General features: G+C 34.3%; 2 protein-coding genes across 2 annotated transcripts; both read right to left on the reverse strand.

Moving 5' to 3' along the window:
• Positions 1–355: 355 nt before the first annotated feature.
• On the reverse strand, positions 356–6,483 carry LOC129264775 (leucine repeat adapter protein 25-like). The gene is made up of 2 exons (XM_054902716.2): positions 5,452–6,483; positions 356–5,056 (listed from the first exon to the last, which is right to left on the reverse strand). Exons 1-2 carry the CDS (start codon positions 5,728–5,730, stop codon positions 4,880–4,882), a joined length of 456 nt encoding a protein of 151 aa, XP_054758691.1. The 5' UTR covers positions 5,731–6,483; the 3' UTR covers positions 356–4,879.
• A 1,443-nt stretch (positions 6,484–7,926) lies between these two features.
• Positions 7,927–26,344, reverse strand: LOC129264773 (sec1 family domain-containing protein 1-like). Its single transcript, XM_064102191.1, has 21 exons — positions 26,266–26,344; positions 23,837–23,907; positions 22,923–23,011; positions 22,330–22,420; positions 21,934–22,056; positions 21,215–21,302; positions 20,749–20,894; positions 20,509–20,594; positions 19,030–19,129; positions 18,159–18,298; positions 17,450–17,540; positions 17,032–17,105; positions 16,653–16,734; positions 16,093–16,257; positions 15,454–15,533; positions 15,030–15,168; positions 14,846–14,899; positions 14,249–14,301; positions 13,756–13,858; positions 13,112–13,195; positions 7,927–12,621 (listed from the first exon to the last, which is right to left on the reverse strand). Exons 1-21 carry the CDS (start codon positions 26,294–26,296, stop codon positions 12,595–12,597), a joined length of 1,917 nt encoding a protein of 638 aa, XP_063958261.1. The 5' UTR covers positions 26,297–26,344; the 3' UTR covers positions 7,927–12,594.
• Positions 26,345–27,005: the final 661 nt, after the last annotated feature.

The following is a 27,005-nucleotide window of genomic DNA, read 5'->3' on the forward strand; positions in this document are numbered from 1 at the left end:
GATGGTAAAGGTGGTGGGGGTGGTATATGGTGGTGGTGGTGGTGATGATGAGGAAGATGGTGGTAATTGTGATGATGGCTGGGTGGTATATGGTGGTGGTGGTGGTGATGATGATGGTGGTGATGATGATGATGGTGGTGATGATGATTGATTGATTGATGATGATGATGAGGAAGATGGTGGTAATTGTGATGATGGTGGTCATTTTAGTCAATCAAGAACTTTGAATGGTAGTGTTACTTTCAACATCAGGGAGTTCCTTCTTGTTCACTTGATTGTATTGCAAATAACTTAAAAAGCTACAAAACATCTTTGCACAAAGAACATATTTCATTATATATGATGACGCAAAAAATAAACAAATATTCCTTCTTTAATACCAATCTAATATTGCAACATTTTGTCTTGATTTTGAAGAATGTCAGGATGACTAAACATGTCACAATTGTGATACAAAGTAATGAATCATTGCTTCAATGACACACTAGACTAGTGCTAACAAATCTTCAAACCGGTCATTGAGGCAGCCAATACATGTATGTGCTACAAACTATTGGTGACTTGACATTAAACTCCTTATTGATACTATTAAATGTTTTGATATAAAGTTATTTTGATATAATCAAGGAGATATCTCCTTCCATGTACGGGCATGCACAATACTATCAAGTTAATGACCCCTGAAGCCCCGATTGGCAACCCCTACATGTACCTCAAATGGTATGCAGACAGGATGTAATTGAGCCACATGACCGAGACAGATATCTGATGTGTTAACCACATTCATGAAACAACACATCCCAAGCTACATGTATTTTATGCATTATGTGTTAATAGTCACAGTAACAAAAATGGCACTTGCACTTTTCTTGAATAACAGTTTGGGAAAAAATGCCCGTTTGATGGCCAAAACCAAAAACCCAAAAGGCCTTTTGAATATGTAAGGTGTATTCATCAACACTTAAATGATATCATTTGTATTTTTGCTAATAATTATGTGTAAAGTACAATGTAAACATTAAAATTAATGCTAGGAAGGTACTCTTTCTTATTGAGAAAACACAAAATTCCCTTTTTTGTTTCAGGAGATGACTAGACTGAGGGTGGGTGTGAAAGGGGGGGGGGTGAAGGAGGAAGAGGGCCAGACCATGTAAGTTGGTAATACCACCATTGAGAGGGGAAGAGACTCGGATAGGGAAAAAAGTAAGGCATTTCTTATTGCCTCTAACTTATGGTAAATCGGTTTGGTGTAACAAAAGAACTCATACACATACATGTAGCCAAGTAACAAATAACTTCAAAATTCACGTAGAAGGGCACATGTCAATTCCACCTTTGTCACAGACAAATACTTAAGATAATTTGTTATTCATGAAAATTAATCTTGCCAAATATTCAGGTACCAAGAGATGAAGAGTGTACATGTATGTAAAAATATCTAATAGGGTTAATAATAACATAACAAATATGTTTTGCCAAGAGAAAACAGTTTTAAAGTTGAAGATATAATTTTCACTATAATGTTTATCAGTTAACAAAATGATGGCAGTATGGTAATTATGCTGCATGTGCTTTCCACTTTATATTTTCAAGTTAGTATTTACAGGAAATTACAGCTTTAAAAGTTCCTTGTACGGAAATAACAATGAAAAGTTTTCTTGACCATCAAGGCAAGGACAAGAATTTCACTATGTTCAGAAAAATGCAATTTGTACCAATTTCATGCTACTTGTTAAACCTAATTAAAACTATACATACATGTAGTTAAACCAAAATATTTTTTATGAATGGCTGTCATGCATACCATACATGTAGACACAGTTTTGCAGACACGCAACAAATGACAAATCTTTTTTTTTTCACCCAGTGAGTCAATACAGCTATTTTTTTGCATACACATTGCTTGCAAAAATCTGTCGAGTCAAAACTCTTTCTGAAAGACATTGCAAAATAAATTCAATATTATGCATTCAGGAGATCTGACATCCATTACCAATACATTGGTGGTTTATTTGTCTTTACAAGGCTTATCTTCATTACACTGATCATTAAACACAATCAAGAAAACAAATCAAATGTAAAGTAGTAAGATCAACATAGATCTTTGTGTAAAAGGCACCTGGTCACTGTAGATAATACCCTGTACCGGCATGTTTTTGAGCCAAAATATGAGCGACGTTGCACAATTTACATGACACATTTCCTGTTTTTCTACATATCTCCTTCCTGATGCCAACTTCCCAATTAATCCTGAAATCAAATTTACTGACCTCACCTATTGCAATCTGCTTGATAATACCACATTACACAATACTTGGCAAGAAGCTTCATCTATTAATGAGTTGGACAAACAAATGGCATATCTGAACAGTATTTTCATGTTGGCTCATTCCAATAATGTACATATAATTATTTAACAAATGGTTCCACAGTAAGATTGCTCAAAGAAATGGCATGGCTGATCGATAGAAATCAAATGATACAAAAGATAGCTTTTCAAACTAAAACAATGACCTACACATAGGAAAGTAAACAAACAATAAACTTGTTACAAAACAGTGTTACACGTAAACAACACCCCATGGCAAGTGATTATCAAATGTATAATACTGTTGAAGACTTTTGTAAAGTACTTTTTAAAAAAGATACAGAAAAACAAAAAAAATTGTTGGCCAATAGAATGCACACTTGAATTCCTGAGAATGGATATTCTTGAACTCTTTAATGAGCATTCTATCTTCTTTTTTTAATTCACATTTTAAATATTTGTGCTTCTGACTGTACACAGATCTTTTCTCTTAATCATATTCCTTATGATTTGCTAAACACTTTGTTTTCACAAAATACCATCACTTGGCAAGGCACAACAGTTTTGATTTTAAAAGCAAGGTTTACCAATGTTTTTTACATAACAAATCAATGATTATCTTATTTTCTTGCACAACCAGATTACATACATGTACAGTAGATACACTGGCAAGAAACGAAAACAGAATATACATATTTACACATCTACAAGAGTAAATTGTCTAGGAGTACAGTCGATAGCTTTCATCATACTACATGAAAGAAGCTACAAAGTACAATGTACATTCCATATTCACACACTGAGAACAAAAGGTGAGAGAGGGACCATCTATGATAATATGAAACAAGCGAGTTGTATTCTACTTAAATTGCCAAAGGATATAAAGAAAATCAGATTTGGGGTAATGATGGAAATTATTTTATTAACTGCCATTAATTCACAACTTGTAGCTTTTGTTCATCCTTTCAACCTAAATCTTAGGTTGGACAAAAACATTGAATAAGAAATTAATAAGAACCATCAAGAAACAACACATTTTACAATGCAGTTAGAAAGAACTTGATGTTTGTTGTATAACACTACATTATGCTGGGTAAGTTTTAAGGAAATATTGTGTAAGCTTTGCACAGACTTTTGTGTTGTTCAACCCATCTGACATGTAAAAGTTCCCTCTTTACTCAATATTGGTTTAGACCAAAAAGTATATTTTTTATCTTAACTTTAATTCAACCAGTGATTGAAATAAATATGCACCTGTTGTGGCCTCGTATCTCAAGGTGGAATTACTTTAACTATGTTTTCCATCACACAACCAAAGTTTCATAAAATCAGTACTTCATTCAGTGAAACTAGGCTGCCATGGACATAAATAATAATAATAATAATATAGGGTATTTATATTGCGCACATATCCACCTTGTTAGGTGCTCAAGGCGCTCCTATATTACCCGGCTAAGCTAGGCGTTCATAGCGCACACAGCTTTTTAAGGAATTACTTCCTACCGGTACCCATTTACCTCACCTGGGTTGAGTGCAGCACACTGTGGATCAGTTTCTTGCTGAAGGAAATTACGCCATGGCTGGGATTCGAACCCACGACCCTCTGTTTCAAAGTCCGAAGACTAATCCACTGGGCCACAACGCTCCACTTTACTCTTTACTTCATGCAAAATTTTGCAAAACATTAAATGATTCTTGAATACACTGTACAGCAAAAAGCTTAATCTGAAATGCGTGCAACGTTGACATTTCTCCTTATATTCTACAATTGATTTTTATTCATCAGGCCCGCATGCAAAATTCATTCATGCGTCACTTGAGGCATAAAATCAAATTTTAAGCAAATCCCTTTGACTTGCAGCAGTCTGCATGAATCTTATTCTTTTTGTCAATGAATATTTCTACAAAAATTCAGTATTCAACCATACCATATTATTCTTATTTTCCCACTTCAAAATTGCAAAACAGTAGCTATCGTTGTAATTATGACACTTTCACAAAATTGTGAACATTAGGCTTTAAGACTAGGTCTACCAGGACTCAAGGCCTTGATTAGGTCTATAAAACTGTTCTACTTCATAATAAATCACTATCAAATTAAAGTACACACGATCCCCAAATATGCACAATTTAATAGTGATGTAAGATTCCACATACACTGCAGATCCCTCAGAGAGGACCTAAAGCCGTCGATCCCGATTGCTAGCAATCAGGTAAGAATCATCAACATATTACAGAATTAACCAATAAAATGTTGTGAAGGTGATTCATGGAGACCCTCTTCTGTTCTCTTGAAAAGGATACTTTTTATCTGGTTTTCATCCTTTGGTGCAAACTCTCTGGGTTCCAACTTCCATTCTTTGGTGCCGACATGAATATCAATATCGGTAGTAAAAACACTTGACCAGAACATATTCATCTCTCTGTAAGCTTTGAAATTGGTTACAGACAGAGTCACACAATAAATATCAAAGGGTCTAAATTGTTTTTCCATGGGTTGTTCATCAAACATAATAAGTTAGATTTCATCTTGGTTCTTGGTCTAGGCTTATAGTGGGACTAGATCCACAGTTAATCCTCCATTTGTTCTTCATCTAGAGCCGATAGTTGGCTGAGCTGAGAGTCATCAGGGTCCAGATCCGAAGAGCTATCAACGACCTTCTCCATGTCTGACTTATAATCTTGGATGGATTCATTTAAAGACCATAGCTCACTCAAGAGAGATACATCCAGCTGACGAAGACCAACCTGTCAATGAAATCATCCAGAAACATTAATGATTATAAATTTATACATGTATATGCAATAACCATAATAATCATCATGATAATGAAAATGGTGAAAATAGAATAATGTTGATGAATAAATGATTAACATCACCACCACCACCACCATCATCACCATCACACCACCACCACCATCATCACCATCATCACCACCACCACCATCACCACAATAATTTTGGATATTGTAGAGGCCAAAAATCGTATTTTTATTAAAAATCATATCATCCTCGCTAAAAAATACATATTAAATTCAATACGACAGGAATATGCCAACATATTAACAATATATGTCACATCATAGGCCTATATTCAATATACCCCTCCAATCCTAATTGCCCATTTTACTCAGAAGCTTACCATTTCTTTTCTAAGCAAGGCCAATGCAGCGTCTAGATTTCCTCTTGGTATTTCAATGCGTTTCCTCTTTTTCCTTCCTCCGCTCTTATGAACATGGCTTGGTGAAAATCCAGCTGCCAGACTGTCCTGTATGTTCGTTTGGTGGGCTAAAATTCTACCCATTTCACGGCTAGTTCCACTGTTGGCATTCAGAAGCCCACTCAAACTCTTTGGGAGTGCAGGCAGATCTGGTTTCTGGTTTGAATTTGGATCCATTTTGGGTTTCAGAATTAGAGACATTGATTTGAACTTTGTGTGGGAATAGACCAAAGTAGACTCTAAAAATCCAAAAAAAAAAAACGAGTCTGAATAAATATAGTCTAATCCTTAATTTTTGTCCTCATGTAAGACTAAGAGGAACAAAACAAATGACAAGGATATAACTAGGTCTGTACTCTTTGTTTGAACTAAACTGTTAAACATCAATACGGTATATCATGGTCGGATGATTTCGGATCATTCTATCATTCTCTCCATTCGTTCCAAACTCTGAAGTCATAAACAAATTCCGACATGGATCAAAATACCACAAGATGCATGTTCAGCCCGCTAAGGACGAGGGTAACTCTTGTCCCGGTACCGTAGATGATGGCTCCGGTGATGCTGGCTCTGCTCTGGCACTCTGCCTCTAGCTCTGCGTTGCACGGTGAATGATCAGATTCTGATGATTATTAAATAGAATAGAGGTTAGGCTGTGCTCACACGCTAAGCCCGCCTGGGCTGACGGCGGGATCGATCGGCAGTGGTCGACAGCGTCAATTTACTTTGGCTATCCTTGGTTTTTTTTAAGTCGTAAACCTAGCAATCCATTAGAAATTAAGGTGTATAAATCTTGAAATGAAGCGAAATACAGCATGATACAGGTATGACGCAATTGTGTCTCTATTATAAACACACGGTTCTCAATAGTAGGTCACTCTCGCTGCTTCTCGCATAAATTTGTAACATACCGATGATGTGACTGCATCCAAATCTCTCGTCTACCGGGTACGTTTCCATATCATACGAGCGCTGTATATATACTGCATGCACTATGTATGCGTGCATATGGTAGGTCTTATGATTACTTCCGGTATATGGATGCCGGTGGATGCCTTTGGTTTTGGTATCTAGCATCACTTTGACTTTAAGCCCTAAAAATGAATAGGGCCTATATATTTTTTTTTTCAAATATAACTCTTTTAGGATGATCCGGGGGATGATCATTCTTTATTGAGTGTGATATTCATAGAATGTTATGCCCACATTTCGAACTTATTTTGCAGGTCTATTGATATCAAAAGCTTAGGCGGCCTATACAGCGGCGACACATAGGCATATGCCGTGACATCCTCCCCCCAAACTTTGACTTCGGCAAGAAATAAAAATGAAGATAAATCAAAACACACAATGGGGGTACATGCAAGCAAAGTAACGGAAACAGATGAGCAAATATGATAAGGGGGCTCGGAAATGAAGCAAAAGACAGGGAAATGAATAAGAAGGAAAAATTAATAGAAATGAAAAAAAAATGATATAAGGGAAAATCTGAAGGAAACGGATTATAGAAATGAAGAGAAAATGCAAATCTAAGGAAAGTAACATGAAACTATGAATAAGATAATTAATTTAATAAAAAATGAACTAGATAAAAATCAAATTTCTTATATAGGTCTAAATTGATTTTTAGTATGGTTTTCAAATAGCTTGTTTGGTAAACATTGGCGGCGGAGCAGAGGATTATATTTTGTGTTTGGGGGGGGGACGCAACAATAGATATCTATTGTTGCGTCCCCCACAAACACAAAAGATAATCCTCTGCTCCGCCGCCAATGTTGGTAAAGTTATCTTTGGAAAGGTGTTAATCTGGGTCTCACAATTTCCTTATTACACAATAATCAAGTTCCCCTTCTATCTACGTCAACCACACTCCCTCTTTGTCTGTCACCGCTCTTTCCTTGTCTCTCTTTCATGTTATCTCCACCCCCTAAACCTATCTCTTTTAGCTATTTTACAATATATATTTCTATCTTTTTTCATTTGCTTTTAGCCTGCACTCGGATCTCAAAAAAGTAGAAAAGCTTACGCCTGATATAATCTTTGAAATACTCTTCTACACTTTTATTTGAATCTTTTACACAATTGCTGGATATTTTTAGACTCAAACATCTCCATCTCTTTTTTTTCGAATTCCTATTCAAAAACTGTTTTGAAATAACTATTCATTTTTTAAAATTTCATAAGAATAAACAAATATGCTTTATTCATCATCCACCAATCAATTTATTCTTTCATTCATTGTTCATCCAGACATTCTTTTTTCATCATTTATTCATTCATTCGTCCGTCCATTCTTTCTTTCATTCATTCATTCATTATTCCTTACAGCACCTTATTATACCCTACATCAAATCTTAATTTATTACATAAAGCTTACAAATATACCAGATCCAAAACTTTATTGATATCACACATAGATTTTATTCATATACATGTAGTAGCTATATACAGCAAGAGAAATACAATAAAGTCGATAATTATATATGATGCACATTGAAAAAACTTCTTGACTTCTACCCCATTCCAATAGTCAGATTACACTGATCACTTCCCCAAAAGAAGTGATTGAAAATCAAAAAGTCAAATGCTGCACACTATCACCACCAATATGTGTTTTACAGCAACAAATTCATACTTTATTTCAGACATGTGACAAATTTCCAGACCATGTGTGTAAATTGTAATTTCTATGGAATCTACTCAGAACTGCTAAGAATTTTTTTTGAGAATCAAAGGGTCACAGTGAGATACGAGTGGGGGAAGTGTCGGCTCTCCTTCCTCCAAAATGGCTTCATGTAGAAGATTTGATGGATTGCAAAATTCGGGCTGTTAACATATATGCCCCAAGACTGTCAGATCAATTATATATCACACACCTATCTTCTAAACATGTTCAAATGATGACTTGTGACCTTTGGCCTTGGGATGCCCAAATTAAATCAGATCACTGCTACTTACATAATTTTATGCCATTATGCAGACCCGAGCCAAATTTGAAATTAATCCCTCAAGACATCCTTCAGTTATCACATGAAAAAGATATTTAAATGTATGGAAAAGGCTCTGTGAACTTTGACCTCCTGACCCATTAACTAATCAGATCATCACCACTCCATTATGTATACTTGGACAGTGTGTACTGTAGAGACGACTGAAAACATAATGCCTCCTTTGGCGGAGGCATAAAAAAAAATCTTCATACCTTATTTCATCTGGTTTGTTTTGTTCAAAGCTATATCCAGAAAAGCCATCCCCGAGTCGACTATTATTTCACTATTTTATTATTATATTGTAATGTCCCTTCAGCATTGTGAGCTACAGTAAATCAGCAAGTATATTCTTCTCAGTGTCATAAGCCTAAGGTAACATAACATTACACAGTCAAACTCCCACAGGGCAATGTAACACAAAGGCTTGCAATATAATGCAAAATCGAAACAAAAGGTCTGATTAGAAATGCACATGCAGCAATTATCTTTATTGGACATTTCCATTTTGCGATTAATCACAAACATTTGCATTACGGGCCTTTGTCCATGTGCAGGGACTGATGTTTAATAATTGCTTTAACTTTCAAATCAAATTCTTGACTAAAGTAACTTATGTGAGGGTGATATAAGCAAGTTTGACTGTCTTCTCTAACTCCATAGTGCCCTATGCCCAAGATAACTCGGGCTAGGATACATGGGAATTGAAAATAATAGAAATCAAACTGTGTACAAATGCTTGAATCTTGAACTTGTCAATGGAATGCGATTGACATAAAAAAAACCTTACTATAACATATAACCAAGTGAACAAAGGAGAACCATTCACATGTTCTATTTCATGTTTTTTCCCCATGTAAAGTTAAATACACAACACAGCGTGCTTAGAAACGCCCGTATTAAGTGCCCTATAAATGTTTTGTATTATCATTATTATTATTAACATGGTAATGATTTGCTATCAACTTAACCAAGTGGGAGCAAAGTTCAATTTCATTGACACAGATGATTAATAGATAATGAATTGCTTTTATTGGGGTAGGGGACTTCCATTTGGTTAATTTTCTTTAAAAATATTGGGTCGATGATCAGTTGAACTTCTATAGAAAAATGAATTATTAAGTAAATTATTATCAACTATAATTGGTACTAATTGATTCAATCATTAATAATGAGAACAAAATGCAAGAGGTTATTTCATATAAAAAATAATAAATAGATCACAAACATTTCATAAATCATTTAAGCAAGCATTGATTTCATGAATAATAGGATGGCATAGGTTTAAGCTGCAGTCATCCATTATTGGGTAGTATAGCCAGTATTTCATAAATTTAGAAGGGGTAAATTTTAATAGTCTCCAATAAATACATTACAGATCCATCTAGACATAACAAAACAGCCTGTCCCCCCCCCCCCTCCTCCCCCAATGAGCCACTGCTAAAATGTCTGAACTGCCAATTCCAAACAAATTCACCTACCAGGGTTCTTAGGCAACTTGATCAACATATCACGAAGAGGTATCTGCCGATACACTCCTTTTCAAATTCAAATGAGCATCCTGAGAATATCAAATGTGGTAATTCCTATTATTCAAGCATTATGGGTTTATCGTAACTGGACAATCTTATATACCCAAAATGATGAACAGGTGATCTATACAGTGCGTATCAAAAAAAAGTTTACACTTCGAAAAAATCCTGTAAAATTATACATTTGTAATATCCTGATTTTTTTCCACATTTTAACATTGGTACAGATCCATTTAAGCAAATGACGATATAACTGTTGAAAAATATTTCCGCTTGAGTGAGCACCACTTACTTTTGAAAAGTTTGTGAAAAATGATTTGCGCAGAACTTTGAAATAGTTATGCGAAGTAAGTAGACCTTAATCATGAAGAACACGTGGAATCTAGCTAGTAAAATTGATTTGAAGCTATCTTTTTACCTTTTTTAACTTGCTTCTTTGCCCAAAACACTTCGAAGAGTGCGTTGCGCCCCACCCCATTCCCCACACACCAAGGCCATCGTGACGATATTTGCTTTACACTGAGCTGTGATTTACACGAAATGGCTTAGGCTTGATTTTCATTTTGTTAATCATTGTCAAGCTTGGGAAAAGTGTGGAGAAACAAGTATTAAAAGAAAAATGAAATGTTAACCCACTTTAGATGATAAAAACTTAGTGAAAAAATGCTGGAGATGTCTGATATAAACTTTTGTTCAGATTCAGTTGTGTCCTCGGATCCAGCTGGCAAGGTTGTGCTTACTCAGTGCTAAAATTTAAATTAGGGTGGCAAAATTGTTACAAAATCCTTGAATATATCCGTTTTATTTTAATTGACTAAAAGTGCAAGGGAAATGTATGAGAAATGTTTCGCAGGGTAAGTTTGATTTCGCCCTTTCCACTTGACACAGCGTGAAAACGAGCATTTCTGCGCAAACAGATTTCTACGAGCTTTACAAAAATGGGCAGTGTTCACTCAAGTGTAACATTCTGTCAAAACTTTTACTTTCATTGGAAAGATGAGACCTAAACCCAAGATATGTGAAAAAATTACCCAAATGTTGTATATTTTTTAATTCCCAGGGCTTTTTCAAAGTGTAAACTTTTTTTTGATACGCACTGTATATGGGTAAATTTGTAAAAATCTGCAATTCAAGTTTTGTGGTAATAGTATACTTCTACTTTACTCTATGATTACCACAGAGAGGTAAAATCATTCATTAAAAAATCTATGCAGTTCAAAGAGTGTAACAGATCAAGGGTCTGTGTGCACTGTGTATACTGAATACGATAATAGCATGCAATATTTTCTTCAAGATCATAACAAGAATTGGATTAAACATAGTATCTTACTTCGCACTTTGTAAAATAAACAGGGGGCATAAAAATCAGAGAACAAAATTAATGAGATTAACAACCTATACACAAGAATTTTAACAGAAAATAAGCACAATGACTACATATTTGTCAAAATTTATTTTTGCTTGAGTTGAGATTGAATTGTATGTTGCAAGGGAATCAGGGTAGGCCTATCTGCAATAAGTGAATTTCTTGAATGCTACCTTTTGGTAGCATTCAAGAGTATTCATACCAGAGTATATCCATGTAGCTGTATAGATCCTGATAGGAGATTAATGCTAATATCCTCACATAAGACGATCACAGATATCACAAATTTGGGTTAAATCAATGATAGTGTAGTAGGTTTCACGGTACACCATGTATCTTCCATGGGCAAATATTGGTCAAGTGTTGCTTGAAATTCAGGAATGCTTAGAAGCATACTGTAGGGCGATTCCATAAAATATATACGTCCGACCCCATATGTGTGAAACCTTAATAAAATTTTCTGTCTCTGATTTCTGGTTCTTTTGACAGTCCTGAAAAGGACCACCCAATCTCGACGTTTCGACAAGTGTGTTCTTGTCGTCCTCAGGAGAATGTACCGTGAAACCTACTACACTATTCTTCTTTGCCATGGAAACCTTCAGAAGTTACATAAATCAATGATGTACATTTCATCTCAAGTTTGTTGAAATTCAGGAATGCTTAGAAGCATACTGTAGGGCAATTCCATAAAATATATACGTCCGACCCCATAAATGTGAAACCTTAATAAAATTGTCTGTCTCTGATTCTTTTGACAGTCTGTAATGCTCTCAAATTACCATCACTTGGTCAGTTTATGAAGTGAAGTAAAACTTGAGAAAAATGGAAGTTGTATGTACAAAAGGTTGATTATTTAACGGAATTGCCCTGTAAGCATTTCGTTTCTCTGCAGATATTCTGGTCTAATGTGGTATAGAGTAGCAGTAAACTATTCATAGCTCTCATTGTTAGTATCAAAAGATTTCTGACTTCATGATCCAAACGCTACACCCTGGATATACAGCAACTATATCAGTAGTTAAGGTCTTCAACTGGTGCTGGTAAAGCCGCTGTGGCATATTGCCTTTAAATTGTGATTGCGAGAATGCATCAAATTTCCAATAAATATCTTAAATTCACAATGTCTGTTATCTTCATTATATCATCCATATGAATGAAACTTTGAAGGTAAACATCTCTTTCATTGCTCCTCCCCAAGTAAAGTGATCTGAGGGGAAAGAAGAGAAGAAAAGACAGAATAATATACTTCTTACAACTGCACAATCAAGACAACAAAATGAGAAGTGCAAGGCTTGTCCTCGTATTACTAAAATAATTTGGGGGCAGTTTCTTGAAACATTCGCAAGACTGAGATTATAATATCTCCTTGAAACATACGTTACTAACGTTTTAAATTGTGGACTGAATAATGGTAAAAAAGTCTAAAAAAGAAAGAAACATTACTATAGAGTATTGTTTTGCATGTTACCCCCAACAGGACAGAATCAAAGATTCCATTAACGGTTATTCAGTAATAGGCAACTACTTTTCGTCATGGATGCCTTCATTTTTAAATACAGTGTTGTTGTTTTTAGAAACAAATGCAAATAAATTTAAATTGATAATTATAACCATTCAAGTTAATTGCATGAATGTGCATTGATGTAAGTGGGATGCTTAAAGGTTACAGATATAGTATCAAGAATACTTGAATTTACCTGTTTCATAAACTGTGCAGAATTCAGCACTTCACTGCAGCCATACGTTATCTTCTTGCCTCCGCTTCCGGTGCTTGATTTACTCTATTTCAAAGCAAACACGCAAATGAAAAAAGACAAAATATTTGTAAAAACTTCAATGATGACAATGAGTCTCAAAGTTCAAAAAAGCTTTGGTGCTTCTATATTGCCTTACTTAAACAAATGAAAGTAAGTGGTGCATCAACTGAAATTGAGTTTTCAATGTGTTTTATACAATTTACAAATTAATTTCTTCCTCCGGGCAAAATTTCATAGAGAGACATTCCAGACACTTAGATTGCTTCATTACAAGAAAGATCACAGGGACCTGTGTTATAAAGATTTGTGATTGATCCAATCAATCTGAACTGTGAAAAGTGATCTACATGTTTGTCATGATATTTCCATCTAAGAGGCAGATGAACTGTCCCTTAAAAAAAAAAAGGGATCCCTGCAAAATTATGCATGCACAGGTGCTTATCATAGAGAAAACTTTAAATTAACTTATACATTCTAGATGAAGATTTCACTGGCATTCTATCATCTTGATTGATTAGACAAAACCCAATTCTTTGGAAGACAGTTCTGAAATTTAACACAAACTTAATGAAAAAGAAATTTACCTTGACATAGTCTAATAGATTCTGGTATTCTATATAGTTTCCTCCTCCAACTACAAACACAATGGCTTCCTGGTATGGGGTCTTGGTCCGGGGGACGGAAGAACTAAAACATGAGGAAAGACAATATCAGTAACATTTTGATATTTCTCTTTAAACAAATAAAGTTAAGATTGAAGGGTGACTATGAAGGTGAATCACATGTGGGTTGATTTAAACATAGCATATCTAATCTGCATGTTTGCATTATCAACCATGGTAATTTCTTGCAAATGATTATTGATTATGGTCAGTTACATTTGAGAAAAGACACAGAAACATTTCTTGACTATTCACTTTCCTGTGCATAATTTTCTCTCCCTTTTCTAATATATTCTTATTGTGAACATGATGCTAAGCAACAGCATTTGGTAAGCTCACATTAAATATTAAAGAGTGTTTATTAGAATTAATGGTGTAATAATGGCAAGTTCATCATCAATTTGATTATACGTACCTGTCTGTCATTCTTAGAAGCTTAGGATCAAAATATCTGTAATCGTCCGTTTCCTAACAACAAATGAAAACACAATATATATAATAGCGTAATTCAAATAAAAAACTTGTTAACGTACTTTCTTAAAATCAAAAGAAAATCCAAAGATACTAAAATGAACATAATACACCACTTTTTGAAAAAGCCTCAAAACTGAATGAAATAAATCTAGCTGATGAACAAAAATCATAAATATACAATTGCACACACATTCCCCATACAGAGCTACAAGACCTATGCTAAAACATACAAGGGACTCTTTTTTTATCTGGCAATTTAAAGATATATATTAAAGAAGGTTCAATATAAAATTGTAGGTAAGAAAAGAAAGGAAATCTTGAACAGTACTACAGTATGTATGGAACGTAAGGCAGGATCTCCTTGAATGAAAATAAAACAAATTCATGATAATAGTTCATAAAATCATGACATTTGATTGGTGGAAAGCAAATCTGATTTGTATCTATTTATTAAAAAAAGTTCAAGAAAACAATGATTATAATACAATTGCAAATCTCTGATTGGATCATTGCATATTCTTAATACAGTGCTACTTACTGTATTTGACTTCAGCTCCATTAGAGAATCCACAACTCTTGTGACAGGGAGATTCTAAGTTAACAACAATAAATAAAAAGGAAATTTATAAATGAAACAACATAATAGGGAAAGGAAAATACATTCATACTTGTTATAATAATAGCTCTGTTGAGATTGAGAGAGTTGATATATATCTACTCACATGTTTCTTGACCACAAAGTTCTTTACACCTTCCATGACAAAATTGGATCCTGTACTCATGAGTTTAGAGAACATTCCTACTGTCTTCGTTCCTCCACCTCCATACTGGCTAGGTGGAGCAGCCATCTTACTGAAAGCTCTACAAATATGAAAGAGATTCATCAAGTGGTATTTGTAGATGCCTTGAAAGTTATATAATGAAAATTACAATGTATTTTCATTGTGCATTTTTCATTTGCATGTTTAAATGTGCTTGTAAAAATAAATAAACAGAAGATGTGAGATTGGGACATTTCTGAGTATATTGACTGTCTTTTGTTCTCAGGGAAATGAATAAATGTTAAGTATAGTAAATAACTGCATAATTATACAAATTCAAAATGTGATTAAAAAACCATAAATGTACCAAAAATATCAAACTTACTTCCATCTCTTGATATAATCCAATGGTGCTAGATTACAGCCGGCTGCTTCTAATGCTGTTCTGTATTGCTCAACTTCCGACTGTAAAATAATATACAATGACAATAATAATTAAAATAGAAATACTATACATGAATGAGACTATTGTATATAATTTATGATATGAATGCTGGCATATCATGAAATGCTAGTACATCACATTACACAAAAAATATCACTGGAGGAGAATGATGCCCCAGCCAGAATGCATGTACTGCATTTCATTCATGAGCATAACTTGTAAAATGAAGAATTTCTCCAACAACAAGATTTTCCTGATTTTTGGCAATAAGTTTCGGATAGGATCTTTGTCTATTAATATTATTCTAAAAACTGAGGAAGTACTACAATCCTCAAGTGTTCCTCATTTATTGCAGTATCCAAGGAATACATGACATCATCAGCTCTTTCATTTGCATTCTGCCCATGTATGCATATCACTGCTTTATGAAAGTATGCAGTACTCTTTCACTCTACTTTCAATATTGTTGAAATGTTCTGTCATGCACTTTTATTTCATTCAGGTAAAATTGCTCTTGATTTGGAATTTGCCTGTAATGTCACATATATTTCTTATCCAAATTATAACAAAATTACTAACCTCTGGTACTGATGGAGAGCAAATGTAGAATATAATGAAAAGTCTCATCTTATCTTCTGGTAAGCCAGCATCAGGATCTGAGATCACATCCATCAAAGATTTATCTAATGTCTGTTTGCTCATCAGTTTTTCTTCAAGTTCAAAGTACACATCCAGTTTCCTGGCCTTCAAAATATGAAAATCAAGTAAAAATGTTATGAATCATCATTAATAATGAAATATGCTAGGTAATAATAATTTTTGTACTTACATGGAAATCATTTAAGTACAAAAATAAGTGAAGTGTGAAATGGCTCTGTTGCACTCTCTAAAGAAGGAATGGAATACAGGCAGACCCTCAGTAGAATTCAATGAACAGCAGTGTTCAGCAACAACTATCTTTATATCATGACAATAAACACCTTCAATTAAAAACAAAACTCCAAGTTCCTGGTTCTCTATCCATTTGAACATAATCATATACAATAGACATAAAAATTAACGGTTTAATAATTAAGCTTCCAAAATTAAACTTACCAAAAACAATATATAAAACTCTTCTTAAAAGCAATCATTCTTACCTTTATATGATCAAGAAGAGCAGTGGCAATATTCATGTGCATGTCAATGTGTCTTTTCTTCTCAAGTAATTCTGGAAGAGAGCTGTAGAGGGTAGGGGGTCAAAGACAACTTTAGAAAATATATAAATCATTTTCGTTGTTATATCTACTAATTTATGATGTTGTTTATGCTTTGCAGAATGCTCTACAACTCATCATCATCATCATCATCATCAACATTACCATCATCAGTATTATCACCACCACCACCACCATCACCATCATCATCATTATCAACATTACCATCATCAGTATTATCATCACCACCACCACCACCACCACCACCATCATCATCATCATCGTCATCATATATCATCAGCATCACCATCATAAGACTTACCTTACTGCAGAAGTTAATCTAGCTGTTGCGTCTGAGAGCATACTAATTGCCTCCTCATCTTCCCCTTCAAGTCCCTAAATTAACATAAAGAAATATCAATGTTCAATAATGCTACTCTATGAATATAACAAAGCGCAAACAAATCAAACAACTAATCAATATCCATTGAAATCAGATGAAAATGTCCTTTGGCAAGGCACTTATCCACATTCGTCACTCTCCACCCAGGTGTTAAATGAGTAACTGGTAGGATGTGGTGAACGTCAATGTGATTTGACTTGCACGTGTGCACCGATAAACAGTTGTCTGGCCAGGATACACCCCAGAGATGGTTTTTGGGTGTACTTGACCCAAGTGGGTGTACTTTCCACTTTCATGAAGATCATTCTCATGATATATATAAAATATGTTAACTTACCATAGCTGATTTGAGTTTCTTCACTTCATCTTCAGAAGCCCTGTAAATATCTAACTCATTCTGCACTGCCTCAGCTACTTCAGGGAATGGACTGTTGGAAAACAAATGCACAAGAGTCACAAATGAAATCAAATCGGGATAGTTCTGGTCATTCATAGTGAAAATTTACCAAACATGTTTATTTGGGCAAAGATAATAAAAGTAAATGGACAATGACCTTCAAATGACCTTGCATGGCTGACAAATGAACAGACAAAAGAACCAAGAGACAAGCAGGAATGAAGTCAGAAATGCCATGTCACAAGACTGAAAAATAAGAATTGCTGTCACATTACATTAGATTTACGACTCCTGCTGAGGCCAAGGCTGATAAAAGCTTGCCTCAAGGCCAAACCTAAACTCCATCCCAGACAAGCATACATCAGGGTCCTGTCTTACAAAGAGTTACAATTGATCCGATCAATCGCAATTCTATGGAAATCCATCATTGTCATAATATTTTCTACGAGAAACAATGTCATTTATAAACAAAGAGCAGCATACTGAATTTTCAAGAAAACAATGAATTTATGATTATACATCATAATTAGAAAGTATTTTGAACATGCATTTTAGATGTTGATGTTGCTGGCTTTCCATAGTTGTGGTTGATTGGCTCGCAACTCTTTGTAAGACGGGGCCCAGAATCTAACCTGAGATTTTAACTTACTTTCCCTTTTGTCCTATCCAGAACTTGTCCGTGCAGGATAGATCATAAGACTTGACCTTTTTCCTGGTTCTTCCTGGCCCTCCACCTGGACTACTGATTGGTACAGTTTCTTCTAATGTCACTCTATTCAGTTGCAAATCCTGTTCATTCAAACAATATCAATGAAAAAAAATATGATGCAAATGTAACCTTTTTTAAGTAGTCAAAATCACAATCTTCCAAATTCTATCCATTTTTCGGGGAAGTCCTGATGGCAAAAAAGAAATATAATAAATCCCTTAATCATGACAGTGTGATAAGTATAAATCTAGATTTAGAATCCAGTTGTTGATTTTATTACATTAAATTTAATCTTAAAGTGAACATCACAGACAGAGGAACGCGAAGTATGCCTTGTCATGTTACGTAAAAAGGTGATTGTATAAAATAAATGTCACTAGTAGTATGCCAGCTTTGCAATAATGTGGCACTAGAATGTAATCATCGAAGCATGCTGCTGCTGTTGATACCTGATGTATGCTCAGTAATAAATCATTGCTTTTACAAATCATGCTCTTTGTCTATAAAAGGACAGCATGCATGACAAATTTGTACTATAGCTTCCCATAGCCACAATTAACTAAATCTTCAGAACTTTCATGAGACAGTCTTGCTTTTCACAATCAACAAATTTCATGCCTTGAAGATGATGAAATTTACCAAATCATAGTTGAATTAATTCTCAAGTTATTTCAAAACACTGTTTAACCATAATTTATAAGGACTGTGACGCATAAGAACCACTATTACTAACGATATACTAAATGAATGATGGTCTCTTATAACTAGCAGTCCTCATAGATAACAAGCATACTGCAGCTGATTGGCTTACCAGTACATCATGTGACAATGCCTGGTATGTCCATGTATGATGGAGAGGCGTGGCCATATCCATGTTCCTATCTAAGATCACTAAGAGAGGGCGCTGAAAACTACAATTGGTTGAAAAACACAGAATAATGAAAATAATGAATAGATCATGTCTGTAGCTTAGAACCCTGTAACATAAAATATACAATGGTAGAAATTGTACAACGCCTACTTAGCATGTTGTACGCGAGCAAATGGGAGGCTAAATGTCAAACATTCGTACCGTTGCATACAAGACGTACCATCCAAAATGTACCGTTGCACGGCTTTAGGAGGTGACGTCACAATACCATTTAATTCATTGCGCTCAGTAACATGAAGGTGCAATACGCGTATAAGCCTGTTGGCTAAATGCCCAAGGTCATGTGCGCTTGTGGGATTTTGCTTTTCGCTTTCAATTTTTTTGCTCCCTTTTCATAGATTACTGAAGGGAAAAACTCTTGTTTTTTTCATATTTTCGCTAAATTCCGAGGCGTTGTACAACACAAATAGCAAATATTCTTATTCGTGCAATGGTGCGAGATTTTTTATTTGGTGAAAGAAATAGATGCTCTATTCAACTCGGCTAACGCCTCGTTGAATAAAGCATCTTTCTTTCACCTCTTGCAAAATCTCGCACTATCGCACTCATGCCTATTCGCTATTTTTATATTATCGAGCATAAGTGTTCTATTGCAGACCATGATAAAAAACACAATCAAATGTTGATATCAATTGGATCTTTAATGTTACAAACTCCTTCTTTAGTTATATCAACTACTACATTCTCTTCATACCAAAGGCTTTAATATAGAAATCCACCTGTATCTGGAGATACACCTGAAAGTGGGAATAAGCATGCTTGGTATTAAGATATAGAGAAAATGGACTTGTTTGGCCAGGTAGAGGGTATTGGAATTTTGGAGGTTACTTCATATCAAACTTTCACTTCAATTGAGCAATTTGTGATTGATATTTCACATACTTTACATATTCAGTTAGATAGCAATATTTTCATCATCAAATTCATTACCATTATGAGTTTCACATTGTCCCTGGAAAACAAGAAAACACACTGAATGTCATCCCTCTTAGAAATGGATTTTGGTAGGTTAAAAATTAAAGTACAGTTTATCCTTATTCCATATGATAAAACAGGGGGCTCTACATATTTTCTTTGTCAACTCTCAGTGTCAAGTCGTTTGAGAAATTCATTACATCATACTTTGCAATAAATTTTTTTTTTAAAGAAGTTTTAATGGTTCATAGTTTTCTGCAGCCAGGGGAGGGAAAACATACACTCCTGATCTTACAATTTTATTGCCCATTTACTCCTCATATTTCCTTTGTTAACAATGTTGCCAAGCTTTGTTCTGCTATGTGTTCTCAAACCTTAGAGAATTCCTACAGCCTCTCTTGAATTCGAGTAATTTCTTCAAGAACCAACTCCCTACATACTCACCTGATCTGACCAGATTGAACACTATCTGTGGTAAAAAGACTATTCCTTGCATCACGCAGATTCTCTCTGAGCTTCTTGTCAAGTTTCTGGAAAAATATAAGGTAATAATGAAAGTTATCAGAATCCTTTTTCTTTTCAAATCATCATTTCCTGTTTATAAGTTGATGTGTCAAAACTACACATGAAACAATTCTTCTAAAATATTTCAAATATAAGTTATCAAACTGTGATCGTACTAACCTCTGCAACCATCTCTGCTGCATTTCCCTTGGCAGACCTGATGATAGGCACTGTTCCCATGGTAACGAAGAATGAAAAGAGGCTATCAACAATGGTATCCATGATGGTATCCATTTCTGTGTCTTTAACATCACTTCGATTGATAGCTGAAATAAAGAAATGATGACAAGAGTAAGGACAATGTTTATCTCAGTGTCTTTTTAACTGTCTTTCTCAGAGTCTGTGTTTTTGTATACTAAAAAAGAATATAAACATGTAAGGATATCAAATCTCTGACTTAAATGAGAAAATAGTTAGTCTCAGTCATGGTATAGGCACATTATTTAATTTCTAATTTACTGTAGAAGACTGTCCATATATGATGTTGAGTCTCTGTGTTTATACAGGCATGTTCTATCTGATATTGGGCCTATAGTATAGGATTTTGGGACTATTTCATAATGGTACTAGTTTGATATTAACTTACCATGGTATGATATTGAATCTCTGTTTTGATGTCTGACTGTGAAGAAGTGGTCTTCCAAGGTGATAAAATTCAAATACTGGTCGAAAACCTTTAAGATAATGATAATGAATAATCTATTTATAAATGGGTTTAACTAAACCTCTTCAACCTATATATTCATAAATATGTAATGCAGATTGATAACTAGAGGATACATGTGACATGTTTTGAGTCATTTTATGTGAAAGTATATTCTTGTTACATCCAAAAGTTGAAATTATGCTGAGAGTGCTAATAAGTGGGCAATGCAATAAAATAAGAAACCCCATTGTTCTCCAATCCTATGTCATTCATAAACTACTCAAGACATGAACATTTGTGATCATTACAATTTTTCCTCTGAAGTCAAGAACAGAGACAAATCATTTCATATGATATTGAATCTTTGTGTTAATATTCACTTGTCTGATCTGATATTGGACCTTTGTTATGATGTACACTTATAAAACATCAGGCATCTTCTATAATGGTACATGCCATACATACACAGGTCCTGCAAATAGGGGATGGGACAAGGAATGGCCAGGTATAGAGACATCTAATGACGACTCAATACAATCCCTTTAATTATCTTGCTTGGAGGTTCAAGCAAAGTATACCAAATAGCCCAGATTATTTCTTGCTTGTTACTTTTCAGCACTTTCCTAGCTCGTATGAAGCCTAGAGAAAGAGTTAACCACCTTAGATATAAGACTGACGGCATTACACTGAAGAGCAGCACTGGCAAGGTCTTCTAGTCTCTGGCGAGAAATTGCTGAGATGAAATTCAAGTAGTATGTTACATAAGTCTGATTCTGGAAGTCCTGTATGAAGAAATAACATACAAAATTAGACATAAAATGTCTGAAATAATCTATCAAAATAATAAACAAATTTGTGAGGTAACACAGTATTAAAAAATATGTTTTTGTAGCTCTAAATAATTCAATATCAGTTGTGTAATGAAATAGTGGTCACATGGAAAAATTATGCTCCAAACAATAACAGAAACTTGACTAACAATTTTATGAAACAAAAAAATATTTATGTATATTAATGTGATGCCTAGTATTGTATTCAAATGGAGAGGTATATACCTGACATATTCTTTGCACATTTTCTTCTGTTGGTAGGACGAAATACACAGCCGGCACATCTGGTATAGGATCTCGATCAGAATGTAATAACCTAAAAAGTTAGAAATATAAATATATTAAAATTGGTTGTTTTGTTTAGCTTATTAACAACTTGACTAATTAAGCATTTATAAAGATGGTAAATTTCAAAGCTTTATCAAGGACAAAGTGCACTTCACAACAACATGTTGACTTGGATTAATTTCAAACCAGGGTGAATTGGACTATCCATACAACTAAGGTAGAAAGTGGTATGAGGCACCTTCTTATAGTCACCTGCAAGTCTTTTCAACTGGAATCCTGCCAGCAATCCTTAATCATCATTAATCCCTGACATTTCATAATAAACCAAACATTGGGGAATGCAGAAAAGTTAATGTGAAAGGCATTAACACATTTGTATAGGTAAATTCATGCTGAAACAGCTGGAACTGACTTTTGGTAATTTGCCTTAATGCATTACTTGGCAACAAGAAACATACATGTAGTCAATGTTAATTCGTAATTCTCTGTGATGTCTAAAACAACTGAATATCAAAAATATATGAACTCACAAGTGAAGTGTTACTCCCATATCTCTGAGCTCCTTTACTGACAGAAGAGGAGATATAACATCTTGGCCAAAGCGATCATATACAAGAACCTGTAAACACATTGGTAAAGTTGTATGTTGATACCATTTAGTAGACCATCATGATGATGTTCACAGGCATGAGGATAAGAAATAATAAGTGGATCAGAAGAGATTGGAAGAAGAATACAATATGATGATGAAATGATCAAATAAAATATAAACAATCAGAACAGAAGGTACTTCATTATTGTATTTACTTAGAGATATACTTTTGGGTGCAAAGAGGGGATTTTTCATTATTTATATTATTTATATTTATATCACTTAAAAAAAAAAAAACAACAACAACCAGCAAGAACTACTGGTAACAACCACTTTTTAAATATTTAGATTTATATGACACCTAGATAGATCATTGTCATTTGATTGGTTGTTTGATATTGGTCATTCAGCCCATTTACAATGACATCATCATCCATGCAACTTTGGATCTATTCATCATGCAATTTAGGATCTATACAATTTTGTCAGTTGCACGCGTGCACCCAGACTGCAGGCACCACAAATAAATCACTCGTGTTTGCAGCACACATGTTGTATGTACGCGACAATCAACAGACCAAGCTTGCACTGCGTGAGCATATTTTGCATTCATAAATTTCATATGAAAAAGAATCTGTTTTTAGGTGTCATATAGACCAAATAATGAATGCTCTTATCATTTGTGCAATGGACAGAATACTTCATTCAGTGAGGCGTAAATGGATCATTTCATCTTTCACCTCATAAGAAATTCTGTCCATTGCACTCATAAACATTCATTATTTGTATACTAGAGGATGATTATTTGTAGGTGTGGGTCAAAAGCAATACTCATTAAATATTTTGTTTTACCTTCCATGCTGGTTCTGCAAGTGAAGCTTTTGTCGGAACTGCATTCAGATTCAGCATTCGCTTCAAAGCAGCTGGTACAAAAATAAATAATAATAAATTAACATTTTTAATTCACCTCGCTTCATACATGAAAAGTTTTATAATATGGTACTGCTATTTGTAACAAATTGAAAATCATTTATCTAAACATAAATTTTTAGCTGCATAAGCAATTTAGCATTATTATTCATGACCAAATTCTTACAAAATCCACTGGGATGTGCTCTACTAGCATTCCATAAGTCTTACAGTTGGAATTTGATTCCAACTTAAATTTGTTTTAAAGTAAATCACTAAATGTTTTAAAAGAGAAATATATAAAACTTGTTTACTTGGTCAGAATTATTTGCATTGATATATAAGCTCTTGTTGGTATTATAGTTTGTCTAGGGTTTGTTCGGCTTTTAGTTGTCTTATTTTTACTGGAAATAATTTCTGTTATTTCAATTTATACCATTATGTTAAGTATCTTGGGTTGGCGTTTATAAGGTTCGTCCTTTCTTGCCACTGCCTACACTCATGTTCTTTACAAATTTTATTGCAGGGAATAATTTTCCTGGTATTGCATCGCAATTTGCTCCACAATTTTTAAAGACTGCTATGTATAAAGTTTTTTTAAAGCATATATTTACATAGGACTGTACATTACTTAGTTGAGAGCTTTTCTCTTATGACCAAAAATGCTATTCTTTTTTTAAAGCAAAATTTTACCTATATTGTGTATTATATTGTATGTTTATATGTTTGTTGATTGCTATTATGAGGAGAAAATTGAGTAGAATCAAAGTAATAAACTCGAAAAGAAAGAGAGAGAGTTGAAATAAGTGTAAATTTAAACTAAAAAAAAGCACAAAATAGCCATAGACCTACTATTCATTTTAACTTACAAAAATTAGACAATTGAAATAAATTAGATTTCTTGTTACAAAACAGTATAATAATAAGCTACAGACACAGTAGGCCTACCGATACAGAGTTAAGTGAACCTCAATTCAAGAAAACAAACACAAAACAAAATTCAATTCTTAAAGTAGGGTGTCTGGAGAAAAAAATTATTTTTCTTATTTCAAGAAAATATCACATTTTCTTTGTGAATTTGAAGAGAAATGACGTTCAGACTGACAGAAATGTAACATTTTTGAAAAAAATCCAATTATTGGCTGCAAAAAATAAGAATGAAATTAGGTCATTTTTCAGCATTTCTCTGCCATAGACTGTGTAGTTAAGAAATGGACACACACAAATCCAAATTTTTAGCTTCCGAGAGCTGTTTGAAATTTATTATTAATGCCAAAAACTTGTCCATAAAGAGTCCAATAGGATTTTTTATGCTCTATCTGATGGTATGATTTTTATAAAGATTTGGAAACCAGATCACAATGAAAAATTGCGACAAAGTGAAAAAAATTGTGCAAAACAGAAATTTCATTTTCCCATAGAAAACGCATGGAGAAATGGCAATCTCAACACACACAAAAATAAGGGTTTGCAATTTATCTCTAAATCCTTATTTAAAATGATCCTATAAACTTGTCCTTTCTGTCACACACACAAAACACACACACACAAAAATAAGGGTTTGCAATTTATCTCTAAATCCTTATTTAAAATGATCCTATAAACTTGTCCTTTCTGTCAAAAGAAGCCCCTGAATTTTCTCTTTCCATACATGCCAAACACAAGTTGATAATCAATTCAGATCACATTTTTCTAGTAGCCTGAACTTCCCCGAAAAAATGTGCCATATTTTCCCCTAAATCAGCCTGTTTTATGCTGACACTTTTCAGTGTGGCTTCAGACACCCTACTTAAAGTTAAAAGATCATGAGGTGCCGAAGTCGACGTCTGTGCACTTTTCTACAACATTCTCCAAGCCCAAGGCCAAACCAAGCAAGGCAAGAGCAAGGTCGGAGCAGATGCCAGAGCTGCAGCTGGAGGCAGAAAAAGTAAGAAAGTAAAGAAAGTAACCCAGGGAACTCCCGCCCGCTGCGCGGGCGGGAGCCCAGGGGCTTACCGTGTATTTGACCATACTCACGGGACTAGCGTGATTTATGGTCTAAATATTTCTCCAAATGAATTGTGAAAACAGAATGTATGAAAAAAAAATAGCCTTCTTAATTACGAGGCCGAGACTGAGTCTGAGAAACAATTTAACAAATATGCCGCGCCGAGAGTCGAGAATAGCCACGTCACAACTCACACGAAAAATAATACATGGGACAACAGTCACTCAACTCGTCCGGTAATGTCTTGTCAAATTGGCTAACGTTAAAACATGGTGAACAAAGCTATGTTCATCTGAACATATTTGTTCCTATCATAAAATTATGCTATGATTATCCACATAAAATGTTTAGAAAAACTTACAAAGAATTTATTTTTTCAACTTACCAATCTGTTTTTCTCTGATGGACGCTGCCATGTCGTCAAAAAATTATTTTTAATAATGAAGTTGGCGACTATTAATGGTAGTGTCTAAAACATAACGTGAGAGAAAAAAAGATAAATAAAGCAAACAAGTTTTACACTGGTTTTACCATGTTTCCTCAGGGTAAGACAACGTGAGTTAAGGCCTAATTATTACTCTACAAAAGTGGAATACATGTATAAACACATCGACGGAAGATCGGGCTAAAGGCCTAAGCAAGCACGTTTACAAGGTTCATTAATTTCAAAGAAATTTGAGCAAAGAATTACACAAACAGTTTTTGAAAATCAATTCATTTTTTTTGCTATTTGCAGAATACTTGTAATTTGATATAAAAGTCATATTTCAAAACTCCATGTCCAGAAGAATTAAAGTTGATGATAAAAGAGGGTGGGGTATACCGGTATATAAGTTCTGTGAAGTGACTCATATGCTAACATTTCAGTATTCTTCTTGAATCAGGTATATTTCTTCAGTTTATGCGAATTATTAATAATTATAATATAGAGCATTAATGAAACGCCGATTATCTATTTGCCTATCAATGGCGCACAATAGGCATATATATATATCCCGGCTAGCTAGCTTCAGCTGGCTACAGGCGCATTCAAGGAATTGATTATATAAATCCTATAGGGCCTAATACAGCCCCCATAAGTCTATGGGAAATATGAGTTTCGAATAAACCTTCATTAGACCACCG

This window comes from Lytechinus pictus, chromosome 7 (assembly GCF_037042905.1).
Source record: "Lytechinus pictus isolate F3 Inbred chromosome 7, Lp3.0, whole genome shotgun sequence".
In the NCBI taxonomy this organism is placed as follows: Eukaryota; Metazoa; Echinodermata; class Echinoidea; order Temnopleuroida; family Toxopneustidae; genus Lytechinus; species Lytechinus pictus.

What these genes read in the sequence shown, in the direction of transcription:
- LOC129264775 (XM_054902716.2), bottom strand. Translation starts at nt 5,730, where the DNA reads ATGTCTCTAATTCTGAAACCCAAAATGGATCCAAATTCAAACCAGAAA. An exon ending in CCTTGCTTAGAAAAGAAATG is followed by an intron (nt 5,057 to 5,451) that starts GTAAGCTTCTGA and finishes TTTCATTGACAG; the next exon opens with GTTGGTCTTCGTCAGCTGGA.
- LOC129264773 (XM_064102191.1), bottom strand. Translation starts at nt 26,296, where the DNA reads ATGGCAGCGTCCATCAGAGAAAAACAGATTG. An exon ending in GTTCAATCTGGTCAGATCAG is followed by an intron (nt 19,130 to 20,508) that starts GTGAGTATGTAG and finishes AACCAATTGTAG; the next exon opens with TTTTCAGCGCCCTCTCTTAG. An exon ending in CTGCACAGTTTATGAAACAG is followed by an intron (nt 12,622 to 13,111) that starts GTAAATTCAAGT and finishes CTTTCCCCTCAG; the next exon opens with ATCACTTTACTTGGGGAGGA.